This window comes from Amphimedon queenslandica, unplaced genomic scaffold, assembly GCF_000090795.2.
Source record: "Amphimedon queenslandica unplaced genomic scaffold, v1.1 AMPQUscaffold_12941, whole genome shotgun sequence".
Taxonomy (NCBI): Eukaryota; Metazoa; Porifera; class Demospongiae; order Haplosclerida; family Niphatidae; genus Amphimedon; species Amphimedon queenslandica.
The window spans coordinates 17379-42722 of record NW_003546823.1 but is presented as its reverse complement, the minus strand read 5'-3'; the positions used below and the strand labels follow the sequence as shown (position 1 = coordinate 42722).

The 25344-nt window shown below is 32.9% G+C and overlaps 2 protein-coding genes across 2 annotated transcripts; both read left to right on the top strand.

The window, feature by feature from the left end:
* The first annotated feature begins 65 nt into the window (after positions 1-65).
* LOC100640511 (ATP-binding cassette sub-family A member 3-like) lies at positions 66-21708 on the top strand. The gene is made up of 41 exons (XM_020002296.1): positions 66-214; positions 1841-1914; positions 2456-2577; positions 2626-2766; positions 3106-3232; positions 3624-3735; positions 4476-4586; positions 5157-5300; positions 5362-5456; positions 6072-6179; positions 6357-6557; positions 6758-6863; positions 7175-7294; positions 7625-7906; positions 8220-8485; positions 8934-9023; positions 9379-9563; positions 9829-9937; positions 10743-10837; positions 11084-11173; positions 11249-11547; positions 11917-12072; positions 12125-12192; positions 12240-12441; positions 13972-14310; positions 14612-14737; positions 14795-14911; positions 15184-15357; positions 15603-15713; positions 16018-16109; positions 16162-16230; positions 16559-16673; positions 16737-16811; positions 17122-17214; positions 17447-17664; positions 19401-19604; positions 20422-20592; positions 20758-20850; positions 20968-21130; positions 21361-21486; positions 21542-21708. The coding sequence occupies exons 1-41, from the start codon at positions 128-130 to the stop codon at positions 21581-21583; spliced, it is 5718 nt and encodes a 1905-aa protein (XP_019857855.1). The 5' UTR covers positions 66-127; the 3' UTR covers positions 21584-21708.
* A 910-nt stretch (positions 21709-22618) lies between these two features.
* On the top strand, positions 22619-24062 carry LOC109586127 (uncharacterized serine-rich protein C215.13-like). The gene is made up of 6 exons (XM_020002298.1): positions 22619-22929; positions 22976-23476; positions 23533-23598; positions 23653-23703; positions 23748-23824; positions 23956-24062. The coding sequence occupies exons 1-6, from the start codon at positions 22824-22826 to the stop codon at positions 24019-24021; spliced, it is 867 nt and encodes a 288-aa protein (XP_019857857.1). The 5' UTR covers positions 22619-22823; the 3' UTR covers positions 24022-24062.
* The last annotated feature ends 1282 nt before the right edge of the window (positions 24063-25344 follow it).

Here is a 25344-nt window from a genome sequence, read left to right as displayed (position 1 = left end):
TCCCTCTCTCTATTATGATTATAATTAACACTGTACTATGACGCAATGGTGACCTCATGACCAAAGCATGACTTCTTTTTAATTCTGGCAGAGATTCCGGCCAGCTGAAGAAGGCACAGCACAGAAGATGAAGCCGAGCGGTCGGTGCTGGAAATCATGCTCCCTACTAACCCAGCAATACTTCTTGTTGTTATGGAAGAACTTTATTCTTCAAGTAAGATTCACTTGTAGTTGTAGCTCTACTCAGGCGGAGCCTGGCCTGACCCTTGAGCTAGTCTACTTCACTCATAGATATGCCTCACTAGAGTACTTTAATGCGAGAGTGTTTATTTATCGCAAGGGATGATGTCTGAGGACTGTGAGAGTTTTGAATTCGTGTATATAGATATATATATAATTATTATGATGTCTTTCATGGGCCTCATTTTACCTTAAAGTTCCCAGCTAAGAAAGAGCTCATCTCTACAATCGTACATACACGTACATGCCCACATGTACATGTATAATATACATGTAGATTCCAAGGGAGTGGGTTTCACTTGCATGCATCAATTTACAGTTAGTTTACTTTAAGTTGTAATTGTTATCAAAAGTAACTTGTGCTTATTTTATTATCTACTCTGTCAGCACGGATGTGAGAGTCTATAGATGATTATAAATTAAGCAGAAATGACAGTATTAACATAATTCACATTGACATAGGGACACCCTCTTGTCTTAACCCCATACAAAAGGAGTGGGTGGGTTAGCTTAAATGGGGCAGCAAGGGGCTGGTATTACACTGCACATGTAGACTGTTTGTCTTATCACATCTTTTCTGTCATGTGAGTTAGTATAATCACCAGAGTGCTTGTCCTAGTTATAATCTGTGCTGCCTTAGTATTACAGTCATTAAGTAGTCATAATTGATTGAGATTCATTTGTTTTTTTTGACTGTGAAAATGTCAATCCCTTGTATCCAGCACACATTTTGTATAGTCAGTCTAAATGTGCATAAATTGGTCCACACAAATGCTGGGGAAGACCTGGGTCAACTAATTTTATTATTAGACAGTTTAATGCTATAAAGTTGTGTAGTAGGATTACTCTGGCCTTACTCTCATTAAAACCACATTCACAGAGCCAGAGTTAATGGAAGTGGACTAAATATTTTATTCTTTTAAAGCTAGTATGAATGCAAAAAATGTAACATGAACATGGATAAAACAAGTTGGCATGTTATACACAACAGGAAAGGATAACTACATTTAGCTTTGCCTTTTGCTTTACCAACAATAAATCTGCCAAAATGGTGCCTAAAATTTAACGGACCAGTTCCTTACCTAAGTAAAGTGTGGGTGAGATCAATGGAAGTAGTTATGGTCAATGATTTATATTATCAAAACAAATTAAATTTTGTTGTTTTATATACATGTAGATATGTCATACAAAATCTACTGTAAAACTACAAATTTTAGCGTGCTACTTATTTTAGCGATATTAGCGAAGAGCCTAAACACGCTAAATTTAATATTCGCTAATAAAAACACCCGGTCACGTGATCACAAGATGTCGCTGATACTCTGCTGATACTAGTAGATGGCTCTCTTGAGTCTCTTCTGCTCGGTCGGTGATGCTACCAGAGGAAGGAGAACCCAGTGGAACGACAGCAGCAGCTAACAGAAAAGTGGAAAAGGTTTAATGATACGCCAAATTTAATAGTCGCTAATTTGACATTTAAGCATAAACGCTAAATAAAGTAGCTGCTAACATTAATAGGTTTACAGTATTTCATACATGTTCATGTACTTTATTATGCTGTAATGATGTTGTCTTTTATTTATAATTTTCCTATTTTTAGTTTCGGCGTCCCATTGGCACAGTATTTGAGATTGTTTTGCCATTGCTAGCAGTTATATTCCTCGTGGGACTAAGGTATACAATCATCCATAATTACTCTTCAAAATGTGTGCATAATACTTATATAGCTTCTTGTCAGTGGACTGGCAAGTTGCTCAAAAATTGGGTCAAAGACTCTGTACTATATAATTTAACAGGGGTATTTCAAAAGGAAAAAATTCTCCGATTTTTTTGATACTGTGCATGTTCTTATGTTGTCTAAAAATTTTTGATCACAATTAGATTTTTAATGAATTTTTTTTAATTTGCTCAAAAATTGGGCGAAAGACCAAAGGCTTAGCCTTGGCCAAATTTTGTCAAAAATGGCTAGAAGAGAAAACTCTATTTTTATAATTTTTTGGTATGCATACATGTTGTTATGTTGTGTATCAACTTTGAGCTGATTTCGATTAAATTTGGATTTTTTACTGAATTTTAAAAGTTGCTTCAAAAACCATGTACTATATTGTAGTGCTTGTCAGCTCATGAAGCTCATGCTGTTTAGCTCACTTAGCATGCTTTTGTGGGAAACCCCTTCATACATATACATTGTACATGTATATTCTATATTTTATAGGCTGGGCTTGTTTAAAGGTGACGATATATGCTTCAGAACATTTGATACAACAAGACTCACAGACAATGACCAGAATGACTATTATCGTAATAAAATATATTATGCTCCCAATTCAAGCGAAGGTATTTGTTACTGGAATTATTATCACTAAGTTATTGAGACGTTTTTAGCAAATGAGTTGGCTCAGGTTTTTTTTGCTCCAATGATTGGGAAGACATCAAATGAAGTCGTTGGGTTTCCTACAGAAGACGATTTCATTAGGTCCATTAAAAATGAGTCAGAAGGGTATGGGTGCTTTAGTCGTATTATAGGTGAGATACATGTACACGTACATACACATATCTCTTTTTGTGCGTAGTGTACATGTACATACATGTACATTACGTATACTTTTTAAAACTAAATTTCTTATCAAAACTCTGATTATATCATACATATAGAAGTATAGACCAATGCTCTTAAGTTATACTTCATGTATGTAAAAGCAGTTTTTGGCTTAATGACTGTTTAAAGCAATTAGTATGATACGTGTGCATATACATAATTTTGCCAAAAAATGCTAGAAAGGATTTCTCAGTTTTTATTACCCTTTCTGTCTGATTTTGATGCATATACATGTACATGTATTTCAATGCCATTGTTTATTTTAGGCATATACTTTGAGAGTCTTTCTAATGATACCAAGTATAGTATAAGATTTCCGAATTGTAATGATGAATGGAACACTAATTCTGTTAGTAATCAGTTTGACACTGGAGGCGGAGCTATTACTGACAAGTGAGTATACCGACACATTACATGTACATGTGTGTGATATATAAGATTGATAATATATTACCAATATAGCATATAGCCAGATACTTTTAGCATAGCTAGCATATAGCCAGAATGAGCTCAAACATTCTATATTAGCAATTGGGAGCCATTTTAAATGGTATATTTTACATGTGCATGTACTCAGTGATGTGTATTAGTAACGCGGTAGCGTTACTAAGTAGGATTCACCCCACTTCAAAATGGCTGCCATGACTTTTGCAGCCTTGCTATGGCAATAGCAAATAAGAGCAACATGTACAATAATATTGACATGAATAAAGTATTAGTTGTATTTAACATGTTTCTGGTTGTTTTTTAGAAATTATGTTGTCATTACTAATTTTATTTGTAGTTATTATTTAATTACTGGATTCATGCAAGTAGAGAAGGTAATGAATGAAGCTATTGTGAAATGGAAAACAGGAGAATATGTCGATGACACTTATGACACTGTGAACATTAGGGTAAGCCAAAGCTAGCATATACAGTACATGAATAGCTCCTTTGTCATACAAGGAGTCATACATAATTAAACATACATACGTAATTAATCATGCATACATAATACATAGTCCTTTGTCATACATAATTAAATTCCATGATTTGGCAATTTTGTGGTTTTAATTTTTGTGTCTGACAGTTTACATAGCTTTTAAAAATGGAGCATAAAGGCTGGTTTACATAAAGCAAAAAATGGGGTCGTGCGTTGAAGCATCAAAATACATGTAGGCTCATAATCTATCTTGACGCATTGATGCACCCTGGCATTTCTTTATACAGCACTTCCAGTCGCAACACAAGACCATGCTTCATTGTGTAAACCAAGCCTAAGACAGAGTAGGATAGTTTGTGTGTACAGCTCTTACATGAATATACTCCAAATAAGTCTCTTGATCATGATTATAAATTTATAATACTGTATAGTATTTTTGTAACACTTTATTTTTGCGGTTTTGTGACTTACCACAAAATTTAAACCCACGAAATTATAGTAACATAGTAAGCATACCATGAAATATTAGACACATGACATATTAGACTCAGGAAAACAACTCGTTATGGTAACAGTTAATCCTTATTAATGCTTTAGCTAGTGATACTCTAAGATTTGTGGACTTTCTGTTGTACTCTCCTTTTTCTTTTGTGTCCTTATTATAATTTACTAATTTTGTATGATTATTTATGTATTATTTACTATTTTTAGCAATTTCCTTATCCGCAATATCGTCAGGATTTTTTCCTTGATTTTGTCAATGTTGTCCTTCCTCTCTTTATGATACTAACATTCCTCTATTCTGCCGGAGTATTTGTCAAGGTACAATAGAATAATATTATATGTGTACATTGTACATGTACATGTACTGTATCTTACATGTACATGTACTGTATCTTACATGTACATGTACTGTATCTTACATCATTACATGTACACATAATATGCATGTACTGCATTGCATCCTGTAAAGTTGATATCACTAAAACTGACTATGAAGTTGCATTTTTCAATTCTGCTACATGTTTATTTTGCTCTCAAATATTTAAGTTCAACTTTCAGCAATATAGTACATACATGTACATGGATATAGCTGTTAGTAGTACATTTACATGTACATGTATTTGGCATCATTAATGCATGCATGTGAACCCTTAGTACATATGTATTCAAATACTGTTTAGTGGGTTTATGCTGTGTGGAATTTGGTTAAATACATGTACATGTACAAGTAGATCTATTTGCACAGTATATAGGTGTGTAATACCAATCACATGTACATTTTAATATAAAGTAACAAATACATGTATTAAATTCTAATTATAATGCTGTTCATTGTGCACACGAAATCTTGTGAAATGAAGGCTGGCACGTTAAAAATATTTCATTTAGGAGCTGGTGCTAGAAAAGGAGTCGCGTATCAGAGAAACAATGAAAATGATGGGATTGAGTAACTGGATATTGTGGACCACTTGGTTCACTAAACAATTACTATTCTACTTCGTGCCACTTGTCATCATGACTATACTGCTAAAGGTACTATACATAAAATATGGTTCTTTTTAAATGTATTTTATTTACATGTATTTGTGAATAGTATGGACGGATTTTTGCAATGAGTAATGTCTTTCTCATTTTCTTGTTTCTGTTCTTTTTTCTGGTCTCTGGGATCGCTTTCTGTTTCTTTGTCAGGTACAATTTGTTATGTACTTATAATACTTGTACTTATGTGACATGGGCATTTTCAGCTGATTCTGATTTAAGCTGCTCCAAAACTGAGACAAAGACCCTGCACTAGGGTCTTTGGCCAAATTTCATTGAAAACGAAAGAAAATTCTCCATTTTTATTTTTCTGATGCTTATACATTGTACATGTACTTATGTTGCATAGAAAGTTTGAGCTGATTCCAATCAAAATTGAATTTTAAAAAAATTTAAAGTTTTTTGGAATAGCGAAATTAAAGCTCATTATTATTGCAAATTAAATTATTTCTGCATAAAAAGCTCATTTGATTCATTTCAGCTAAAGAACAACATATACATGTACATGTACATTAAAAGATTGCAGTTGTCATGATAAGGATTATTATTGAAATTAATTTGGCAGTTATCAAACATTGGCAATCAGTAGTGGTATCTACATGTACATGTACATGTACATGTAGATATGTAAATGTACATGTACATGTACATGTACATGTACATTTACATATACATGTACTCTACATGTACATGTCATGTACGTATGCATGTTCATGTATGGCTATCATTGTATGTTTTATGATTATGTTTATATTTTGTTTTTAGTGTTTGGTTCAATTCTGCCAGGATTGGCTTATTAGCTGGTTTTATTCTCTGGTTTGTCTCTTTCTTTCCATATCTTATCCTGGGCCCACTCTATTCAACTTTAAACTTGTGAGTATTAGATGCACTGTACACGTACGGCGTATTCTGCAAAACAATAATGAACATTAATTTTAAGTTTATATTGGTGGGCGATTCTGACTTTGGGATATTAGGTTTCTATTTAAGAATACACAGTATAATCATTATTATTATTATTATTATTATTATTACTATTTTTCGTCATAGTGGAACAAAAATTGGAACATGCTTTCTTTCTAACACTTGTGTTGGTTATGGAGTGTATGTTCTCACTACTCTTGAGGTTCGTCTCGAAGGATTATCATTTGAAAACTTTGCACGTCCACTCTCCATCGTTGACAGCTTTAACATGGGCTGGGTTATATTCATGATGATCGTTGATACAGTATTGTACATGGTATTGTATTGGTAAGCATTTTACATTTATTATACTGTATTACGTTATTATTCTTGTTAAATTTATTGTTGTTATTGACCTGGTGAAGTATGTTTGTATATGTACATGTACATCTGAGCTGGGAAAAGGGTGGTACCTTAATGTTTATACTCTTTTATTTGTTGTTGCTGTTATTACTAGTATTATTATGTTGTTGTTATTCATTTTAAAGGTATATTGATGCTGTTAAGCCTGGGAGATATGGTGTTCCAAAGCCCCTTTACTTCCCATTTCTTCCTTCATACTGGTGTGGCTACAGGAGATCAAAGCCTCTATCTGTAAATTAATAATAATTATATACAAATGTATCTGCATGTACATGTACATTGTACCAATGGCAACCTTTGAAAACACAATGATTATTTCATAATAAAGATACTTTTAATTGTAATGTCCCAATTTGTACAAACCAATACAAAAGCATGTACCTCTGAAATGAGGGCACTTATGTGTGAATCAATTAATTTTGGCACACATTTTGATTAATACTACAGCCTATTATTGCCAGCTAACATGTTGTACATATACTTATACACACGTGTTTTATGTACATGTACTTTATTAATTGTACTTTATACTTGTGCTATAGGAAGAAGAGTTGGCAGCTTTGTCTCAAGCTACTGATGACCCAACAGCTCATGAAGAGGAACCAGTTGACCTTCCTGTTGGCATCAGTATTGATAAACTAACTAAAGTGTTTGATAGAATGGTAATATAGACACAATGAGTTGGGCTGCATATATACATGTACCGTAAATCCTTAAATAGAAGCTGCATTCGAATAAACGCCGGGGTAGCAATAGAATTAAACTATAAATATGCAACACTAGCCCAGGAGTGACTCAGTAGTCTAGTGGATAATGCCTGAAGTTCCCGAAGTCAAAAGCATGAGGTCACAGGTTTGAACCCCACTCTGGGCCTAATTTTTTTTTATTTTTTATATATTTTTTCGAGGTCCAAATACCATTTTAGGAAATAGACGCCCGGGCTTTTATTTAAGGAGATACGGTATACTTTATTTTATAATCATTATTTATAGAGTCTAAAGAAGAGAAAACTAGCAGTGGATCACTTAACATTAAAGATGTTTAAAGGTCAAATAACTGCTCTACTGGGTCACAATGGAGCTGGAAAAACAACCACGATGTCAATACTAACAGGATTATATCCTCCTACTGAAGGAAGAGCGGCTATCAATGGACTTGATGTGGTTAACGATATTGACTTGATTCGATACAATTTGGGTATTTGCCCACAGCACAACGTTCTGTTTGACAGACTGACTGTGTCTGAACATTTGAGCTTTTTTGCTAGACTCAAGGTAACAGCATACATTATAGATGAAGTTTATCTTCATGGTTTTATTATAGATGTATTTATATTTTATAAACCTCTAAATCTATTTCCCCACAAAAAATTCAAAGACACTATGAAACTGCAATAGTCATACATGTACATGTAATTGAATATGCCATAGGCATGTTAGTTTTTACACTTGTTCATAAATTGCAGAGCCTGTTTAATTTTGGCACGTAAGTTACGTGTACATGTATGTACATGTACATGTATGTACATGTACATGTAGTCATATACTTGGATATTCTTATCTCATGCTTGTACTTAACTTTGTTTAGGGTTGTCCTGGTCACAGAGTAAAACAAGAAGTACCTGCCATGATAGCAGACTTGAATTTAGTCGACAAGACAAAGACGCAGTCAAAGAAACTCTCCGGTGGCATGAAAAGAAAGCTAAGTGTTGGTATAGCCCTGGTGGGCGGATCAGAAGTGGTCATACTGGACGAGCCTACTAGCGGTATGGATCCTTATGCTAGAAGGGCTACCTGGGACCTACTGATTAGACACAAGGAAGGAAGAACTATTCTATTGACAACTCATTTCATGTATTAATTATACACACGCATTATAGCTAGTACTGTAGTCTGTAACTGTACATGTAGAAATTTTACATGTAAGTTTGTGAATGGAATCAATAGATAAATTGTAATCTTTAGCCTATCTACTCTTGATATATTTAATTTAATGATTTAGAATTTAAGGCATTAAACAGTCAGAAATTCAGCTATTTGATTTAGGCTACGTTTACACAGCAACGCAAAATGCATCGTTTTTAAAGTATCCACTTTGAACACCATTTTTGTTTTCATAGAGTTCTATCAAGATTCTGTCATGTTTTCATTCGTTTCTGTGTAAACAGAAGCATAAAACAGGCACAAAACTATACGGATTGCATCGGTTTCATTGCTGTGTAAACGTGGCCTTAGTGTTATTGCATGTTTATTAAAGAATTCTGCATGGTTTATGGTAATTGTGATAGGTTTATATTTCTAGGGATGAAGCTGATTTGTTAGGTGATCGTATTGCTATAATGGCTGAAGGGAAGCTGAAATGTAGTGGATCTTCATTATTTTTAAAGACAAGGTACAGAAAAGTAGTAAATATGTGGCAAGAAGCATGAAATATAATAATTTCTTACTACTGTACTTGCATGTACATGTATGTGTACATATACTTATGTTGTGTAGAAAGTTTGAGCTGATTCTGATCAAAATTGATTTTTAGAAATTTTTTAAGTTGCTTAAAAATTAGAGATAAGTCCTTGTACTATTAGTAACGCGGTAGCGTTACTAAGTAAGATTAACCCCAAAATAATACATGTACGTCTGCCACGACTTTTGCAGTCTTGCTTAGTACATGGTCTTTGGCCAAATTTTGTCAAAAATGACTTGGAGAGAATTCTCCATTTTAAAAATTATACATTCTACTATTGCTTTAGGTATGGTGTAGGATATCACCTTACAGTTGTGAAGGATCCTAGTTGCAATGTTGATAATGTTGTGTCACTAGTAGAGAGAATGGTGACTGGAGCTGCCGTCAGCACTAACATTGGGTCTGAACTCTCTTTCACTCTACCTTCGCAATCATCTCATCTTTTTGCTCAACTCTTTGACAGCTTTGAGAGTATGTTTTAATAATAACAATAATAATAATAATAATAATAATAATAATAATAATAATAATAATATTGATAATGATAATAATAATAATAGTAATAATAATAGCAATAATGATGATGATGATGATGATGATGATGATGATGATGATAATAATAATAATAATAATAATAATAATAATAATAATAATAGTAATAATATAATAATAATAATAATAATAATTAATAACAACTTTGATGGATGACTGGATGTACATTATATACTAATTATAGATCAAAAGGATGCCCTTGGGATCAGCAGTTTTGGTGTATCATTGACTACAATGGAGGAAGTATTCATGAGGGTGTCAACTGGCTATGATAACACATTACTAAACTCAAAGTATGTAAATAATAATAATCTCACAGTATAAGTTAGCTGGTAATGTAATGTACAATGTATTTGCTGGAACTACATGTGTAAATGGTCAGTTTGCTGTAGAATATAAAGTGCATAATTAAAATATACATGAGTAATATGTTTAATGCAGGCTTGGGGCGAAGTACTTTAAAAAGTATTTAAGTACATTACAAGTACCTGTTAGATTTTTAAAATGAGTACGAGTACAAATCCCTCATTTTTACAATTGTATTCAGTATGAGTACGAGTACTCTATTGCAGTACTTAAGTACTACTTAAGCACTTGACCACACCCAAATAATTAATAAGTTAGTTTTAAAATTAATAAATTAAATCAGACAGTTATTACATCTTATGAACTTTTCAAATCCAAACTGACCAGTGTCATAGTATGGGACCCACAGGAGGTAAATATATGTGGTTTACACTAGCTAGTATTTATTATATCAACACATTAGCATTGCATCGAAAAATGTACTTCAAAGTACTTGTAAGCACTAAAAACATACTAGTATTTAAGTACAGTACGAGTATTTGTAATTTTTGTTCAAAAGTACTTGAGTAAATACCGAGTACTTTCAAACTTGTGCTTAAGCATGCTTAAGTACGAGTACCAAAGTACTCGCCCCAAGCCTGGTTTAATGAATGTGTTACTAATATTTACTGCAGCAAAACTATATTCTGTATACATGTACGTTTAAATATGTTACTTTGGCTATGTTTACAAAAATCTGGGTATAAGCTCTGTAAATATTACTGACTCTATGTTTATTACATGTTCTTAAAGGGCTCAGTCTGTTCCCAGCGGTCCAGTAGGAGCAGCAATACCGCCAAAAAGTGATGCTGAAGATGAGACTGACCTATCAGTGAATCTGAATGAAGGTCAGCCTAATTCTTTAATTCTTGTGTTTAATGAAATTAAAATTAGTTGATAAAGAAATGCATCATAAAAGTAGCACTAGTAGCTTAAGCTCACTTTTAATTTTGTGTACTAAAACTACTGATAAAGCTTAATTTAGTATTGTTTAAATAGTAAACTTATTAGAGCCAAGCCTTCAATTCTCAATGCATATTGCATACACAGTTTAAAATGCGCTTTACATGCTGTATTTATTTTATTTATTAAAGAAGAGGGAGTAGCTGTTAAAAATCCAAGAACCAGAAAGCAAAGTGGAAGGAGATACAGCACATTAGCTGAGGCTGATGAAGAAGGATATGGTAAGCTTAACATGTAAAAATCCTTTTATTCACTCTTCATACATGTGCATTGTGTATATGTACATTATCTATCAGGTACAATGATGTCTCAATCAAACTCAGTCCTTAATACTGGCCTTTTACTCTGGGTCCAACAATTTGCTGCAATGTTCCTCAAGCGTTTCTATCATTCCATTCGCTTCTGGCAGGCTGTCATCTGGCAGCTGGTGATACCGTTGATATTTGTTCTATTTGGACTTATTGTTGCCAAAGTCGTGCCTAAAGTTGCTACCAGAGCGACCTCACCCAGCAGAGTGTTGAGCATTGATAACTCAGCTCCTTCGAACAACGTGTCGCTGTTTTGGGCTTCTTTTGATCCATCACTTTCATTTACAGTTAGTGCTTCATGTGTAGAATTATGCATTTACTGTGTAATTTATATCAGTAGCATAATTGTATTGATTTTTGTAAATGGCCTTTACATGTACCTACCGTATGGCGGGTTATTTTCGAGGATAACAAATTTTGCGGATTTTTTAAGATTCGCAAAATTAAATTCCTTGAAAATCAATTTAATACAGTACACGATGGCAGATTAGTGGAAATTCGCGAAAATTAATTCCGCGAACCTCTGGATACTGGTCATTCGCAAAATGTATTATCCTCAAAAAAACCTGCTATATGGTATCATGAAATAGCCAATTTATACAAAATTTTGTACCTCAATTAAAAATTACCATTTTTATTATTATTCTCTACTGCAGGATAGTGAGGTGGCATTTTTAGGAAGCACAAACTTTTTTGATTTCACCGACTCAGTATCATCAATTAATGATAGTGTTGAAACAATAAGTGATACCTCATCCTGCTGTCAGTACAAGTATCAAATACTTGACAAATATTGTGCCTCAAGGAGTACAGTATGTACATGTATATACATATTTTTTATTAAATGATTAATTTTATTGACAGAGTGATCTTCGTTCTACTTGTGGAAATTCTGATAATTTTGGCTATAAACCTTGTCTGAATTGTTTAGGGTAATATATTACATATTATTATTTTTGTTTTATTTTTATTTTTTTAGTTGTTGCTATGGCATATCTGATTACTACTATTGCGATAATTATGGTACTGCCATTTCCGGTTGTCCTCTGAATCCGTCAATATCCGTTAATGATCATGATGATTTGTCAGGTCCTGTTGATAGTGTGAATGTATTTGTGGCTGAGAAGTTACTTCAATTATCAGAAGAAGTGAAACTATACAACTTTTTCTTAATATATCAGGTATATATTACAGGCTTAAGCAAGAGTAATGTATTGCATGTATTGTACATGCCATGTATGTATGTACATTTTGTATTGCATATGTATTTGGCTATGATTTAAAATTGATGTAATATTAAAGTGTAACTGCCCCCATTTTTAAAGGTATTTATTTTAGTGGCTTAGTATGATGACTTGACCATAGAAATGATGTATACCGACTTCCATTGTTCAAAAAAATTATTCACTGAGATATGAGCTTTCAAAAATGCCCTTTTTGCTTCCTGACATATTACTTCCTGTTGGTGGGTGTGGCTAAACATGACGTCATAGAAGGCAGGGATCCAGTGAAATCCATTGCTGCATTTAAAAAATAGTCCTTTATTCTCGTACCTAGTACTGTAATAGGCTAATGGCACTAATTTAAAGATTGGGATCATTAGCTCTCATTAAAGACTCAGAATAGCAACCAAGGAGATTCATCTACATGTGGTATTTTGAGGTTTTCTTGTATTGGCATGCTTATTGCTTAGAATCTCTGCCTTGTATGATGTCACATTTAGCCACACCCACCAACAGGAAGTATTACCTTAAGCCTACTATTTTTAGCGTCTACTAAATTTAGCTATATTAGCGAGAGAGCTTAAATTCGCTAAATTAAATAGACGCCAAAATAATTATTATTCATTATAATGGTTATTATTTATAGTTAATTTGGTTAAAAACGCTAAAATTAGTAACGCTAAACATGACTTTTGTTGATTTCGCTAAAATTAGTAGACGTAAATAATAGTAGGCTTAAGGTATGTCAGAAAGCAAAAAGGCATTAAATGCCCATTATTGTTAGAATCGGCAGGATATACTAGTAAATTTAGTATTAATGGATAATTGGGGTAAGACCCACTGAGATGAGTTAAGTCTATTGTATAATGTACCGTATGGAAGGAAATTTTGGAGGTAGTTAAATTTGGCGAATTTGGCGTTTTGATAGCCATTCGCCAAAATAAAAATTCGCCATTTTGAGCCATTATACGCATGCTCAATGGCACGTGGCCACAAATTCGCCAAATTAAATTTCGCCAATCACCAAAATTTAGCAATTCGCCAAAATTTAGTCCCTCCAAAATTTCCTTCTGTACGGTATGTCTCCCAAATTAATCCTAATTCCTATACATTGATTAATTGAGGTATACATGTACAGGCATGTACATGTACATGTAAATTTATAAAGTTATATTTTACATGCATTATATCTATTTATTTATCTATTTATTGTTTGTTATGTTTTATTATCCATTACTGTAAAAAATAAAATTTCTACTCAAGTTCCTGCAACTGCATGCAATAATATTTTTGCAAAAGTAAAACTACTTTAAACCTTAACTTACTTAAATAGTAAGCTCAATAGTGGCTGTGTTGATGCTACTGTAGAATCATATTGAAATCATGAAATGTCATGTGACTGTTGGGCAATTGACACTGCATGTAATATGTACATTTATTTTTTATTAAAGCAAGTCCAGTTATACAATGTTATTTTTTATACTGTAGGCTGGGTATGTAGTCCATGCACCTGAACCAGTCTATTCTACTTGTGGTAATTTTGATAACGAAGACAATACTTGTGCTTATTTGAATTATGCACTAAAAGAGGAAAACTCTTGTTCTTCAGATGATCCTAATTTAAACTGCTTCCAGCTAGACAACTCTTATTGGAATTATAGTTATTCGAGTAGCAAAGATAGCTGTCAGTCTGAATCTTGCTCACTTTCATCATCATCAATATGTAGCTGTAGTAGTACTCAGGATAATACCTGCCAAATGAGCAGGATAAGTCAGCCCTCACCTCCTGACACCAAACCAACTGTCACCATCTGGTATAATAATCAGGTTAGCTACACTCTTTCCTTTAGATCATGCTACCAGGAATATTGGCTGGAATGAAGTTTTGAAAATTGTTGTAAACATTTGTGATTGGCAGAGGAGCCACATGTCATTGGGAATGCACAGATTGAAACAAAATGATGGATTTTATTTAAAAAACTGCGCTGCCTACAATCTTAAACATTATTATATTATTATTATTGATGTAAAAATTAAAAAAGGAGAATCATTATTTTGTTACCTATAGCATCTAGACTTCAAGACAATACATCAAAAGACAATACATTAAGTACTTTTTATTTCTTAGGCTTATCACATGGCAGCTGCAGCATTGAATGGATTCTATAATCTTTACCTGAAGTCAAAGAATAGTGGTGTCTCCATCACAGTGACCAACGATCCACTCCCTAAAGATTTGAATGATGACGATGATGTATGTTATTATTATTATTATTATTATTATTATTATTATTATTATATATACACACAGTTTGTTAATACTGCTGATTTTGGATTTGGACTCATGATCAGTATTTTGTCAATGTTTGGACTTAGCTTCTTATACTCCAGTTTTATTGTTTTCCCAATACAAGAAAAGCAATCTAAGGTAATATTGGTTACTGATTAATATACTTCATATTGCTCATTTTTAAACCTACAAGTAGCTGAAACTGGGTTCAGACTTCTTATGTTGCAACCAGAAGTACTGTATAACGCAATAGATAAATGCAAAATAGAACCAGTTCTATTTTTGTGTTTCACCATTGCTTTATACAGCACTTCTGGTTGTAGCATAAAAAGTCTGAACTCTGACCCTGAACCTAGCTTAATGTTGTACAGTTGACAAAATAATTATTATATATTTTTGTATACATGTAGGCTAAGCATCTCCAGTTTGTTAGTGGTGTTAATGCTAGCTCTTACTGGCTAGGCACGTATGTCTGGGACCTCATTAATGCTTACATACCAGCAATAATTATCATAATACTCTTTGCTGCTTTTAATGTTGAAGGATTCGAGAAAGAGAACCTTGCTGCTGTATTTGGACTAGTTGTAAGTTATTAAATAGATTTTTTGTAATACTTTGTGTTTCTACTACTGTTTAGCTGGTAATTTTGAATGGGAATTTTTTGTCAAAATTAGTTATAAAATTTATAGAAAATAGCTAAATAAAACAAAAATCTCTAATCCTGCTTAAAATGAGCATTTTCCCGAATAAAATATACATGTACCTGCGATATGGCCAGTATACTGTATTTATATACTTTGCTACTTTATTAAATGTTTTGTTGTCACAGATGCTCTCATGTTGGGCCTGCATTCCAGTGAACTATTCATTTTCTTTTATATTTTCCAATCCACTGGTTGGCTTCTGTATAATGCTCTGCTTGTATTTCTTCCTTCCATTGGTAAGCTCTTGATCCAATTTTGTAGTAATGATAATAACAATAGTCAATTAATACACCTGATGGAGCCACACTTGACTACATGCTACATTAATTACATTATTATTATTTAGATTAATTTTTACATTATTATTATTTAGATTAATTTTTCATTTGTATTTTTTTCTTTTCTTCTTGACTCATTTCTTATTCCCTAATCTGCCTGCTCTAACATAACCTAATTTATTTTAACCTGTCCTTATTTTATAATAATAATAATAACAATAAATTAATAATAATAATAATAATAATAATGTATAATTTTTAGATATTTCAAATTACTGTTCTTGCTTTAACATTCTCTTATCCAAAAACGGCAAAAGTATTGAACTATATTTTCCTCGTGCATCCTGGTTTTTCGTAAGTACATTACATTGATATTAATTATGTATGAATTTTATTTTTTATTTAGTTTAATGAGTGGGCTGAACCTTGCTTATAATAACCAGTTGAATAAGTATAATTGTGAAAAAGATGAGTAGTGAGTTATTATGTCATGTAGTATCATTTCTGTTCAAATCCTTATTTCTGTTTTATACATTAATGCACTAGTACATAGTCCATAAATGGCTTCAAAAAGACTAATTTTCATCTACATTTTTTAATAAGAAAGTTGATTAGATTTTTGTTGCTATTTTATATGCACATACCTTTGTGTCTAAATACTAATTCTTTAGTAAAAGCTGCTCTGATTTCTTACTTTAAAATAGGCATAGATACATGTACTTATTATTCATGTACCTACATGTACATGTACATGCAATCTACTATTAATTATTTAATTCACGTTTGCTTATTTCTTGCTGCAGTTGCGATAGCTATATTAAGGACATATTCCAGTTCTCTTATCCTGGCATTGGTCATATATTCCTGTACATGATTATTGAAGGAATCATCTTCCTAGTACTCTCAGTATTAATAGAAGTAAGGCAACATTAATATTAGATGCAGTACTACTAATTTTGTTATTTTTTTATTATTTAACAGAGACACTTTTTCATTCCTGATTTAAAGCAAATGCTGGGTCATAAAAGCACCTCATCCTCACTTCCTCTTCCCAATGTTAGTAGTTTATTTATAATTAATTTAGTTACCATAAAAAAATAGAGTAATTTATTTATACTGTATGCTTTATTTTGGCAATTTTTGCTGTAAAATTGTAATCGGCGGTTTTTAATTTGGCGATTTTTGTGTACACATGCATTACTGAGCGTGCGCATTAATGATTGGTGGCTTTAATATTGGCGATTCTGCTTGCAAACCGCCAATCACCAAAATAAAACTCCGCCAAATTAAAACGCTATACAGTAATTTATTTACCATAGAAATATACTAGTAGATTTGATTCAATTTTCGTACATTCATTATTTAGGAAGACAATGATGTTGCTGAAGAAAGGAGGAGGATTAATGACTCTGAGTATTCAGCCGAGGGAGAGGCTGTTATAATCAAGAACCTTGTCAAAGTAATCTTGTAATGATTAGAATTTGGAGTGTCAAAATTAGGCAAATAGATTTGACTTTGGTTAAAATTTTGGTGAAATTTTAGCCAATTATGATGCTATCACAGAGCCCTATCAAACTGGAGAGTAAAATTTTAGCAAATTGATCTCAATTTGCCAAATTCACCAAAATTTTGATCCACCAAATTTTTTAGCTATACAGTATTTATATTATCTTAATCTTAATTTTATGCAGGTATATAAAGATATTCCAGCTACAATATGTCCATGTACTCCCAGTTGTCAGCATGGTTGTAAGTTAGCTGTATCTGATGTGAATCTCATCATACCCACTGGTGAATGCTTTGGACTATTGGGAGTCAATGGGGCAGGAAAAACCACCACATTTAAGATACTGACTGGTGATATTACTCCTACCAGTGGTACTGCTGTGTTGAGCGGCTATGACATCAGGTAACGATGATATAATTAATGCCTTATACTGTAAAAAAGCAAAGGGCTGTAGCCCATGGATTTTTCTTTTAAAATGGCCCTGAAATTGCCCTAAATTTTTACTACATTTTATGATACATATTGATGTCCTTATGCTGTGTAGAAAGTTTGAGGTGATTTTGACATCATTTTTTCAAGTTATGGCCATTTTACGAAAATGTCACAATTCTAAAAAATACCCAAGGCTATAGACCTTTCCCGTGATGAATATTCATGAGAATTTATGAGTCATCAACGCATCATTATGATGAAAACCACGCCTACTAGTGGGACAGAAAAGTGAATCTTGCACCTAAATTGACTGGTTTTTCAGCTGCTCTTAGCATTTTTCCCTATTTTAATGGTTGATAACTGTTGTATTGTTAGACACTATAATTCTGATGAGAAAAACCAGCAGTTAAGACTCTTAAGCTCTACTTTCAAAGGCAGGCTAGTCCTGAAAAGGTGGATCAAGGCTGCAAATCCTGTCAAATGGAATCTAGGCCTAAGCACACATCCTAAAGGTTCAGATATTTGAGCTTCTCAGATTAAATCTCAGCATATCAAGCTTTTGCAGTAAGATTAAGAGCCTCAGATAGTCTTTGCAGTCCCACAAGTAGGCGTGATTTTCATCATCGTGATGCTTTGATGACTCATAATCGCTCTTTATTTAAAATAAATTCTAGTAAATTCTTGTAAATCCACTTGAATTCTCATGAATATTTCATTGCGGGAAAGGTCTATAGCCCATGGTTTTTTCCAAAAAATGGCTCCAAAATTACGCTAATTTTTATTACATTTTTTGATGCATATTGATGTCCTTATGCTGTGTAGAAAGTTTGAGGTGATTCTGCCTTCAATTTTTCAAGTTATGGCCATTTTAAGAAAAAGCCAAAATTCTGAAAAATACCCAAGGCTATAGCCCATGGTTTTTTCAAAAAATGGCTCCAAAATTACCTCAAATTTTTATTACATTTTCTGATACATATTGATGTCCTTATGCTGTGTAGAAAGTTTGAGCTGATTTGACATTCAATTTTTCAAGTTATGGCCATTTTAACGAAGTGCCAAAATTCTGAAAAATACCCAAGGCTATAGCCCATGGTTTTTCCAGAAAATGGGTCCAAAATCACCCCAATTTTTTATTACATTTTCTGATGCATATTGATGTCCTTATGCTGTGTAGAAAGTTTGAGGTAATTCCAACTTCAATTTTTCGAGTTACGGCCATTTTAAGAAAATGCCAAAATTCTGAAAAATACCCAAGGCTATAGCCCATGGTTTTTCCAGAAAATGGGTCCAAAATCACCCCAAATTTTTATTACATTTTCTGATACATATTGATGTCCTTATGCTGTGTAGAAAGTTTGAGGTAATTCCGACTTCAATTTTTCAAGATATGGCCATTTTAAGAAAACGCCAAAATTCTGAAAAATACCCAAGGCTATAAATAGCCCATGGATTTTTCAGAAAAATGGCTCCAAAATCACCCCAAATTTTTATTACATTTTCTGATGCATATTGATGTCCTTATGCTGTGTAGAAAGTTTGAGCTGATTCCGACTTCATTTTTTCAAGTTACGGCCATTTTAAGAAAATGCCATAATTCTGAAAAAATATTGTCATTTTCAATTGTAAATCCCCAAACTAAAGTATTGTACATGTGCACATTGCAACAGTCACACTTACAATTTCTTCTGATTCACTTTATTCTCTAGTACTCAGTTGCACTCAGTCCAGCAGAGAATTGGATACTGTCCTCAATTTGATGCGTTGATTGAAAGACTCACTGGACGTGAGTTTCTGACAATGTTTGCTAGATTGCGTGGGATTCGTGAAAAAGCCATAAAAGGAGTTGTACAGTCTGTCATTGATCGATTGGATTTGTCTAAATATGCTGATAAGAGATGTGGAACTTACAGGTCAGCCATTCTCTTCTTGTTTATACTTTTCATTCCTATTTATCTAAAATATTTCTTTATTTTTTTCCTATATACCGTATAGTGGAAAATTTTTGTGGCCCAAAAATTTTGCGGATCTGTTCAAAAATCAATTTTGTGGCTTTAATTTTTGTGGTTTTCTACTTTTGGCCATTTTGAACCGTGTTGAATCAATTTTTGTGGATTTTGAAAAATGCTAAATTTGCAAAAATTTTGGGACACGAAAATTTTCCGCTATACGGTATTATAAAACTGGTACTGTACGCGTTTTAATCTTCGAAGTGTGTTGAATTTCATTATTTTCATGCTCACCTTAAATCCACAAAATTTAAACCACCTCTAATGCCATTCTATTGTATGTAGACTATGGCCAGAACATGAAAATTAGCTCACACGAATATTAACTTTTGAGCACATTTCATTGACAACATGAAATTTTAAACACTCGAAAATTTGAGCATATACGGTATTAATTTGGGTGCCATTTTGATATCCATTTGCCAAAATTAACCATTTCAATGTTTACATAGCCACAAAGTTGCCAAACTAACACCTGCTAATCACAAAATATCAAGCAATTCATCAAAAAAATTCTTCCTTTATAATTACCATCTATGCAGTATCTTACTTTCTCATGAAGTTCTATTTCTTTCCTTCACTTTATCACCTCAGCCAACACTGACCTTTCTCCTTTATACCCTCTTCCTTTCTTTCTCTCTCTCTCTTCTCTCTCTCTCTCCCCCCTCTCTCCCCCTCTCTCTCTCTTTCTCCCCTTGTCTCTCTTTCTCCCTCTCTCTAGTGGTGGTAACAAGAGGAAGTTGAGTACAGCAGTTGCTCTTGTTGGTGATCCTCCCATTGTGTTACTGGATGAACCTACCACTGGAATGGATCCTGCCACCAGGCGCTACCTTTGGAATGTACTCATTGAAGTTATTAGGAATGGAAGGAGTGTTATATTGACTTCTCATAGGTAATGCTATGCTATAATAGATCCTTCAAAGTGATCAGTATTTGTGTAATAAGCACAGTATTCAAATAGCGAACTGCTACACTTATTTTAGTAATTTTAGTAATAATTAAGTGAACAATTTTATGGTAATAATTCATTTATTATTATATTTATTTTCATTGCTAGTATGGAGGAGTGTGAGGCTTTGTGTACACGTTTAGCAATAATGGTGAATGGAAGGTTCAAGTGTCTTGGAAGCATACAACATCTTAAGAGCAAGTAATGAAACTAAACAAAACTAAAAAAGAATATTTATTATTCTTATCATCATTATTATTATTATTATTATCATTATCTATCATTATCATTATCATTTATTATTATTATTGTGGATAGGTTTGGACATGGTTATACATTGCAGATTAAAGTGCGTCCATTGCCACCACAAGAAGGAGGAGGACCTGGTGTAAGGCCTGGGGCTAGTCCTTATGACACTGGACAAATACAACACTTTGTTGGAAGCGTGTTTCCAGGATCACTACTCCTAGAACAACATCAGGTTCCTTATTATTAATAATATTGTTGTTGTTTTAAGAAAAAAAACAAATACATGTACAATTAAGGAATAGAGGAATAGGCTACAGTAACGATGTGTAATTGAATGGCTAGATGATGGTTGTTACGTTGTACTTACTAATTGTGCTTTATGTTTGTAAGTCTCCATTGCAGTGACTTTTAAAATATTTCAAAATCACTAGTTGCTATTTTTGTCAATTTCTTATGTTCTAGGGTTCAGTTACCTATCAAGTACCATCTGAGGGTATAACTTGGTCTAGGATATTCAGTACTGTTGAGCATTATAAGGAGAGTCTTAATATTGCTGATTATAGTGTGTGTCAGACCACACTGGAACAAGTATGACCATTAATTGTATAGCTAAATGTGACACTATATATAATTTCTTTGGTAGGTTTTTATTAATTTTGCTCAAGAGCAGTATGTTGAAGATTAACTATTGCATATATTAACTAGTGTGTCTACATTAACCTGCTGTGTATTCGTATACATGATGTACATGTAGTTAGTTACTTTAATTGCTGTTTCACTTTTATTTGATGTTTTGCTTGATTAGATGCATAATTTTCTAATTTGAGGTGTGGTTTTTTATGATAGAGTTATGTAATAATCTACATTACATAGAAATGACTCTTTCACTCTCTTTTTTACTTGCTGTCCTTAACCTAATATTGTTGGTTGCTAGTAATGAAGGAGCAACAGGAGGAGGAGTATGTACTGAAGGATTCATGGACTTGAGTCTACTAGTAGCTAAAGCAGCTACACCAGTTGGTTCACTAGCTGATAATACTTTAGCTGAGGGCAATGAAGGAAGATGGATTATTAGTCAAAACACATTTAATTGTAGTACTGCTACTGTAACAGAAGTTCTTCTTGGAGTTGATATCAGATCAAATCATGGTAATAGGAACAAGTATCCTAGCATTGAGATATGGCAGCACTATGGCTTTATTTGGCTGTTTAATTACTGGAAACTTGAAACCATTCCTATTGTACTGTCTCCTGATAATGTTACTACTAATGGATTATATCGTTACGTTCTTCCTACTCCTTTTAGTGTCAGTGGCAATAGAGCTATCTACAATTGTTACAGACTAGGAGTGTATCAACCTGAAGATGATTCAAGTGTTGTTAGACTTTACAATGCAACCACTAGCAGCACAGAAACAGTTGGAAGAATAAGAGCAGACCCCATTAGTGAGTCAAGTATCAGAATATATGGTTTAAATAGAGAAATTGATCTAATAAATACAAATGATGTTTTTATGGTACATCTAATAACAGGTACACAAAATTATTAACAAAATTAAAATAGATTTTTTTATTTAGACCCTCCGAACTGCTTTCAAAATTTTTTCACTGAAACTGAAATCAATGCAAACAGTCTATCAGTTACTAATGTAATACCAGTCAATGATACAAGAGCTTTTCCTGATATACAGTTCACATGTAATGGTATTATTACTAACTGGATAATTGGTATTACACAGAATCAGGATACAAGCAAACATTATCCTAACATTTATTTAAAACGTTCATTTAAATTGATTCATGCACTAACTGTCGATGCTTCTGCTGCTACATCAAGTAATAGTAATGTATATAACTTTACAAGTGATATTGAAGTACAGTATGGAGATATATTAGTAATCAATGTAACCACTAATAGTAATCCAATGTATTATCAACAATACAATGGACCATTGAATTATGAGCTTGATAGCAGTAATGGATTAATACAATTGGAACATAATGACTATCCACTGATATCAGTTATAACGAGTGAGTTTCTTTATTCTAATATTTTTGATTTTATGACTTTATTTAGAACCAATCCCTTCAGTTACTGAATTCTCATCTACTATAATAACAATGTTGCCTTGCCACTCTACCAGTTTACATTACACTACCTTATCAAGCACTACCAATACCTTGTTAAGCAGTGTATCCTCATCAAGTAGCTCAATCAATGCCATTACTCCCTCTCCAACTCTCTCTACTACTGAGTCAATAACTACACCATTGTCCAGTATTGAATTCACTCGTACACAAAACACTGTATCACGAGGCAATTCTACCAGTGAAGTATCAGTCACTTCAAGTAGCAGTGCTACTGCTACTAAACTGAACACTACATCAATGGAAAGTACACCTGATCAAAGTACAGGGAGTCTAATACTAGCAGGAAGTACTAGTAGTGTATTTATATTACTGGTAGTTACTATACTAGTAATATTAATAGTGAGTGTATTAGTGTGTAGGAGAAAACAGTTAGGTACTGGAAATACTAATAGTAATAGTGAAAGAATAGTGGATGAACAAAAACAAGGTAACTTATAATAACAAACATTTACTAACTTCAATAATTTATTGTTATCATAATAGATGAAAGACAGAATGTTTTTTCAAGTTCTGCCAATGCTGCTTATGGTGTTATTGGTCAAAATGAAAGTAATATTAATATTAGCTATACCTGAAAGAGTAATATTTGCATAATTAAAATAGACAATATCTATAGTAATCCTGCTTATGGAATCAACACTGTAATGACACAAAGTAAAATAATAAGAACTATTTTTATAATTTTGATAAAATTATAGGTATTAATGAAGAACTATTAGTGTACGATGAACCATTAGTGTATGATAAGCCAAGAACAATGAATAATGAATTAGAGGTATAACATTGCAATATACTGTAAATTATGTAGCCACAGTTAATTTCAATTTCATTAGTTAAATCAACATTAAAAGTCTTAGTCATCACAGTGCATTTATCCACATTGCTTGACGATATTTTTATTGGCAGGTAATTGTAATGCCAGCACATAAAGAAACATGTACACAACAGAAAGAAGAAGAGTTGTGCATCTAACATATGGACATTGATGTTATAAAAATTAATCACATAAAGCACATCCATGAATTATAATAAAATATTATTGTAAAAGTGATTGTGTTGTGAAAATAATTAGACAGTACAAAAAATTCAAATTTGCTATTTTATAAATATTCTTTTTCTTCTTTGGTTCATTTATAGTTCCTTAGTTGTTCTTCAAAACCACAATTACTATGACTTTCTCTTTTAAATTAAACAAGCATGTTCATGGGCTCCTGATCGGATCTATCAGTCATTGCATGATTTTAGACACAACACTAGTAAAATTAGGTGTGGTAAATTTAGCCTAACCATAGACCCTAATAGTCTTGCTTCCCAAAATGACTGTATTGATATAATTTATAAACATCAATTGAGGTTCTGCTTGATTAAATTCATGTACAATGCGCACTGAAAATAATATCAAATTTAGTAGTCATACTAAATAGTCATAAGAATAATGCTGTTGCTATTAGGAATAGCTTATATAGTAACAAACTCAGAACTGCTAACTTGTGTGGCTTTTATTTGTATTAGTGGCCCATTTTCAAGCTCAGTGGCCACTTCATGAAATGAATAGAAATGTACCAATGTATGTGAATGAATGTCTAGAAGCATGTCATATGAATGAGATTATTATTGTAGTCTTTTATGTGACAAATACTAAAGATTGGAACTTTTATTTATAGATGGTAGTCAATCAAATTTCTGAAATTTTCTAATTCAAAAAATGCAGTTGGAATTAGCTCAAATTTTGTATAATTTCTGTGGAACACAATCTGGCTAAACATTGCTGGTCTCGCCTACAAAGTTCAATCATTTATTATGTAAGTGGTAGTACCACTTACATCATGGAATGGTTGAATGTTGTAGGCTAGACCAGCAATGATAGTTGGAGACTTAATACACATGATTTAATTTGTCTCCAACATGATGGGTTGAGCTGAGTGTGGGTGCAACAATGCATACTGCAACCAAATAATCTAAACTAATAGAATATTCATGATCAAATCCTGTACTGTGGCAAAGAAACAAGAAATGACCTTTTCCTTAGCTCATTCATTTTTTGTTCTTATCCTATTATTATTGGTCGCTAGTAATAAAGGAGCAACAGGAGAAGGAGTATGTACTGAAGGATTCATGGACTTGAGTCTACTAGTAGCTAAAGCAGCTATACCAGTTGGTTCACTAGCTGATAATACTTTAGCTGAGGGCAATGAAGGAAGATGGATCATTGATGGGGGCCATGCATTTAATTGTACTACTGCTGCTGTAACAGAAATTCTTTTTGGAGTTGATATTAGATCAGAATATGGAAAT

What these genes read in the sequence shown, in the direction of transcription:
- LOC100640511 (XM_020002296.1), top strand. Translation starts at nt 128, where the DNA reads ATGAAGCCGAGCGGTCGGTGCTGGAAATCATGCTCCCTACTAACCCAG. An exon ending in ATCCATCACTTTCATTTACA is followed by an intron (nt 11,548 to 11,916) that starts GTTAGTGCTTCA and finishes TCTCTACTGCAG; the next exon opens with GATAGTGAGGTGGCATTTTT. An exon ending in ATACAACATCTTAAGAGCAA is followed by an intron (nt 20,851 to 20,967) that starts GTAATGAAACTA and finishes TATTGTGGATAG; the next exon opens with GTTTGGACATGGTTATACAT.
- LOC109586127 (XM_020002298.1), top strand. Translation starts at nt 22,824, where the DNA reads ATGTATTATCAACAATACAATGGACCATTGAATTATGAGCTTGATAGC. An exon ending in ACTGATATCAGTTATAACGA is followed by an intron (nt 22,930 to 22,975) that starts GTGAGTTTCTTT and finishes GACTTTATTTAG; the next exon opens with AACCAATCCCTTCAGTTACT. An exon ending in TGTTATTGGTCAAAATGAAA is followed by an intron (nt 23,599 to 23,652) that starts GTAATATTAATA and finishes TAATTAAAATAG; the next exon opens with ACAATATCTATAGTAATCCT.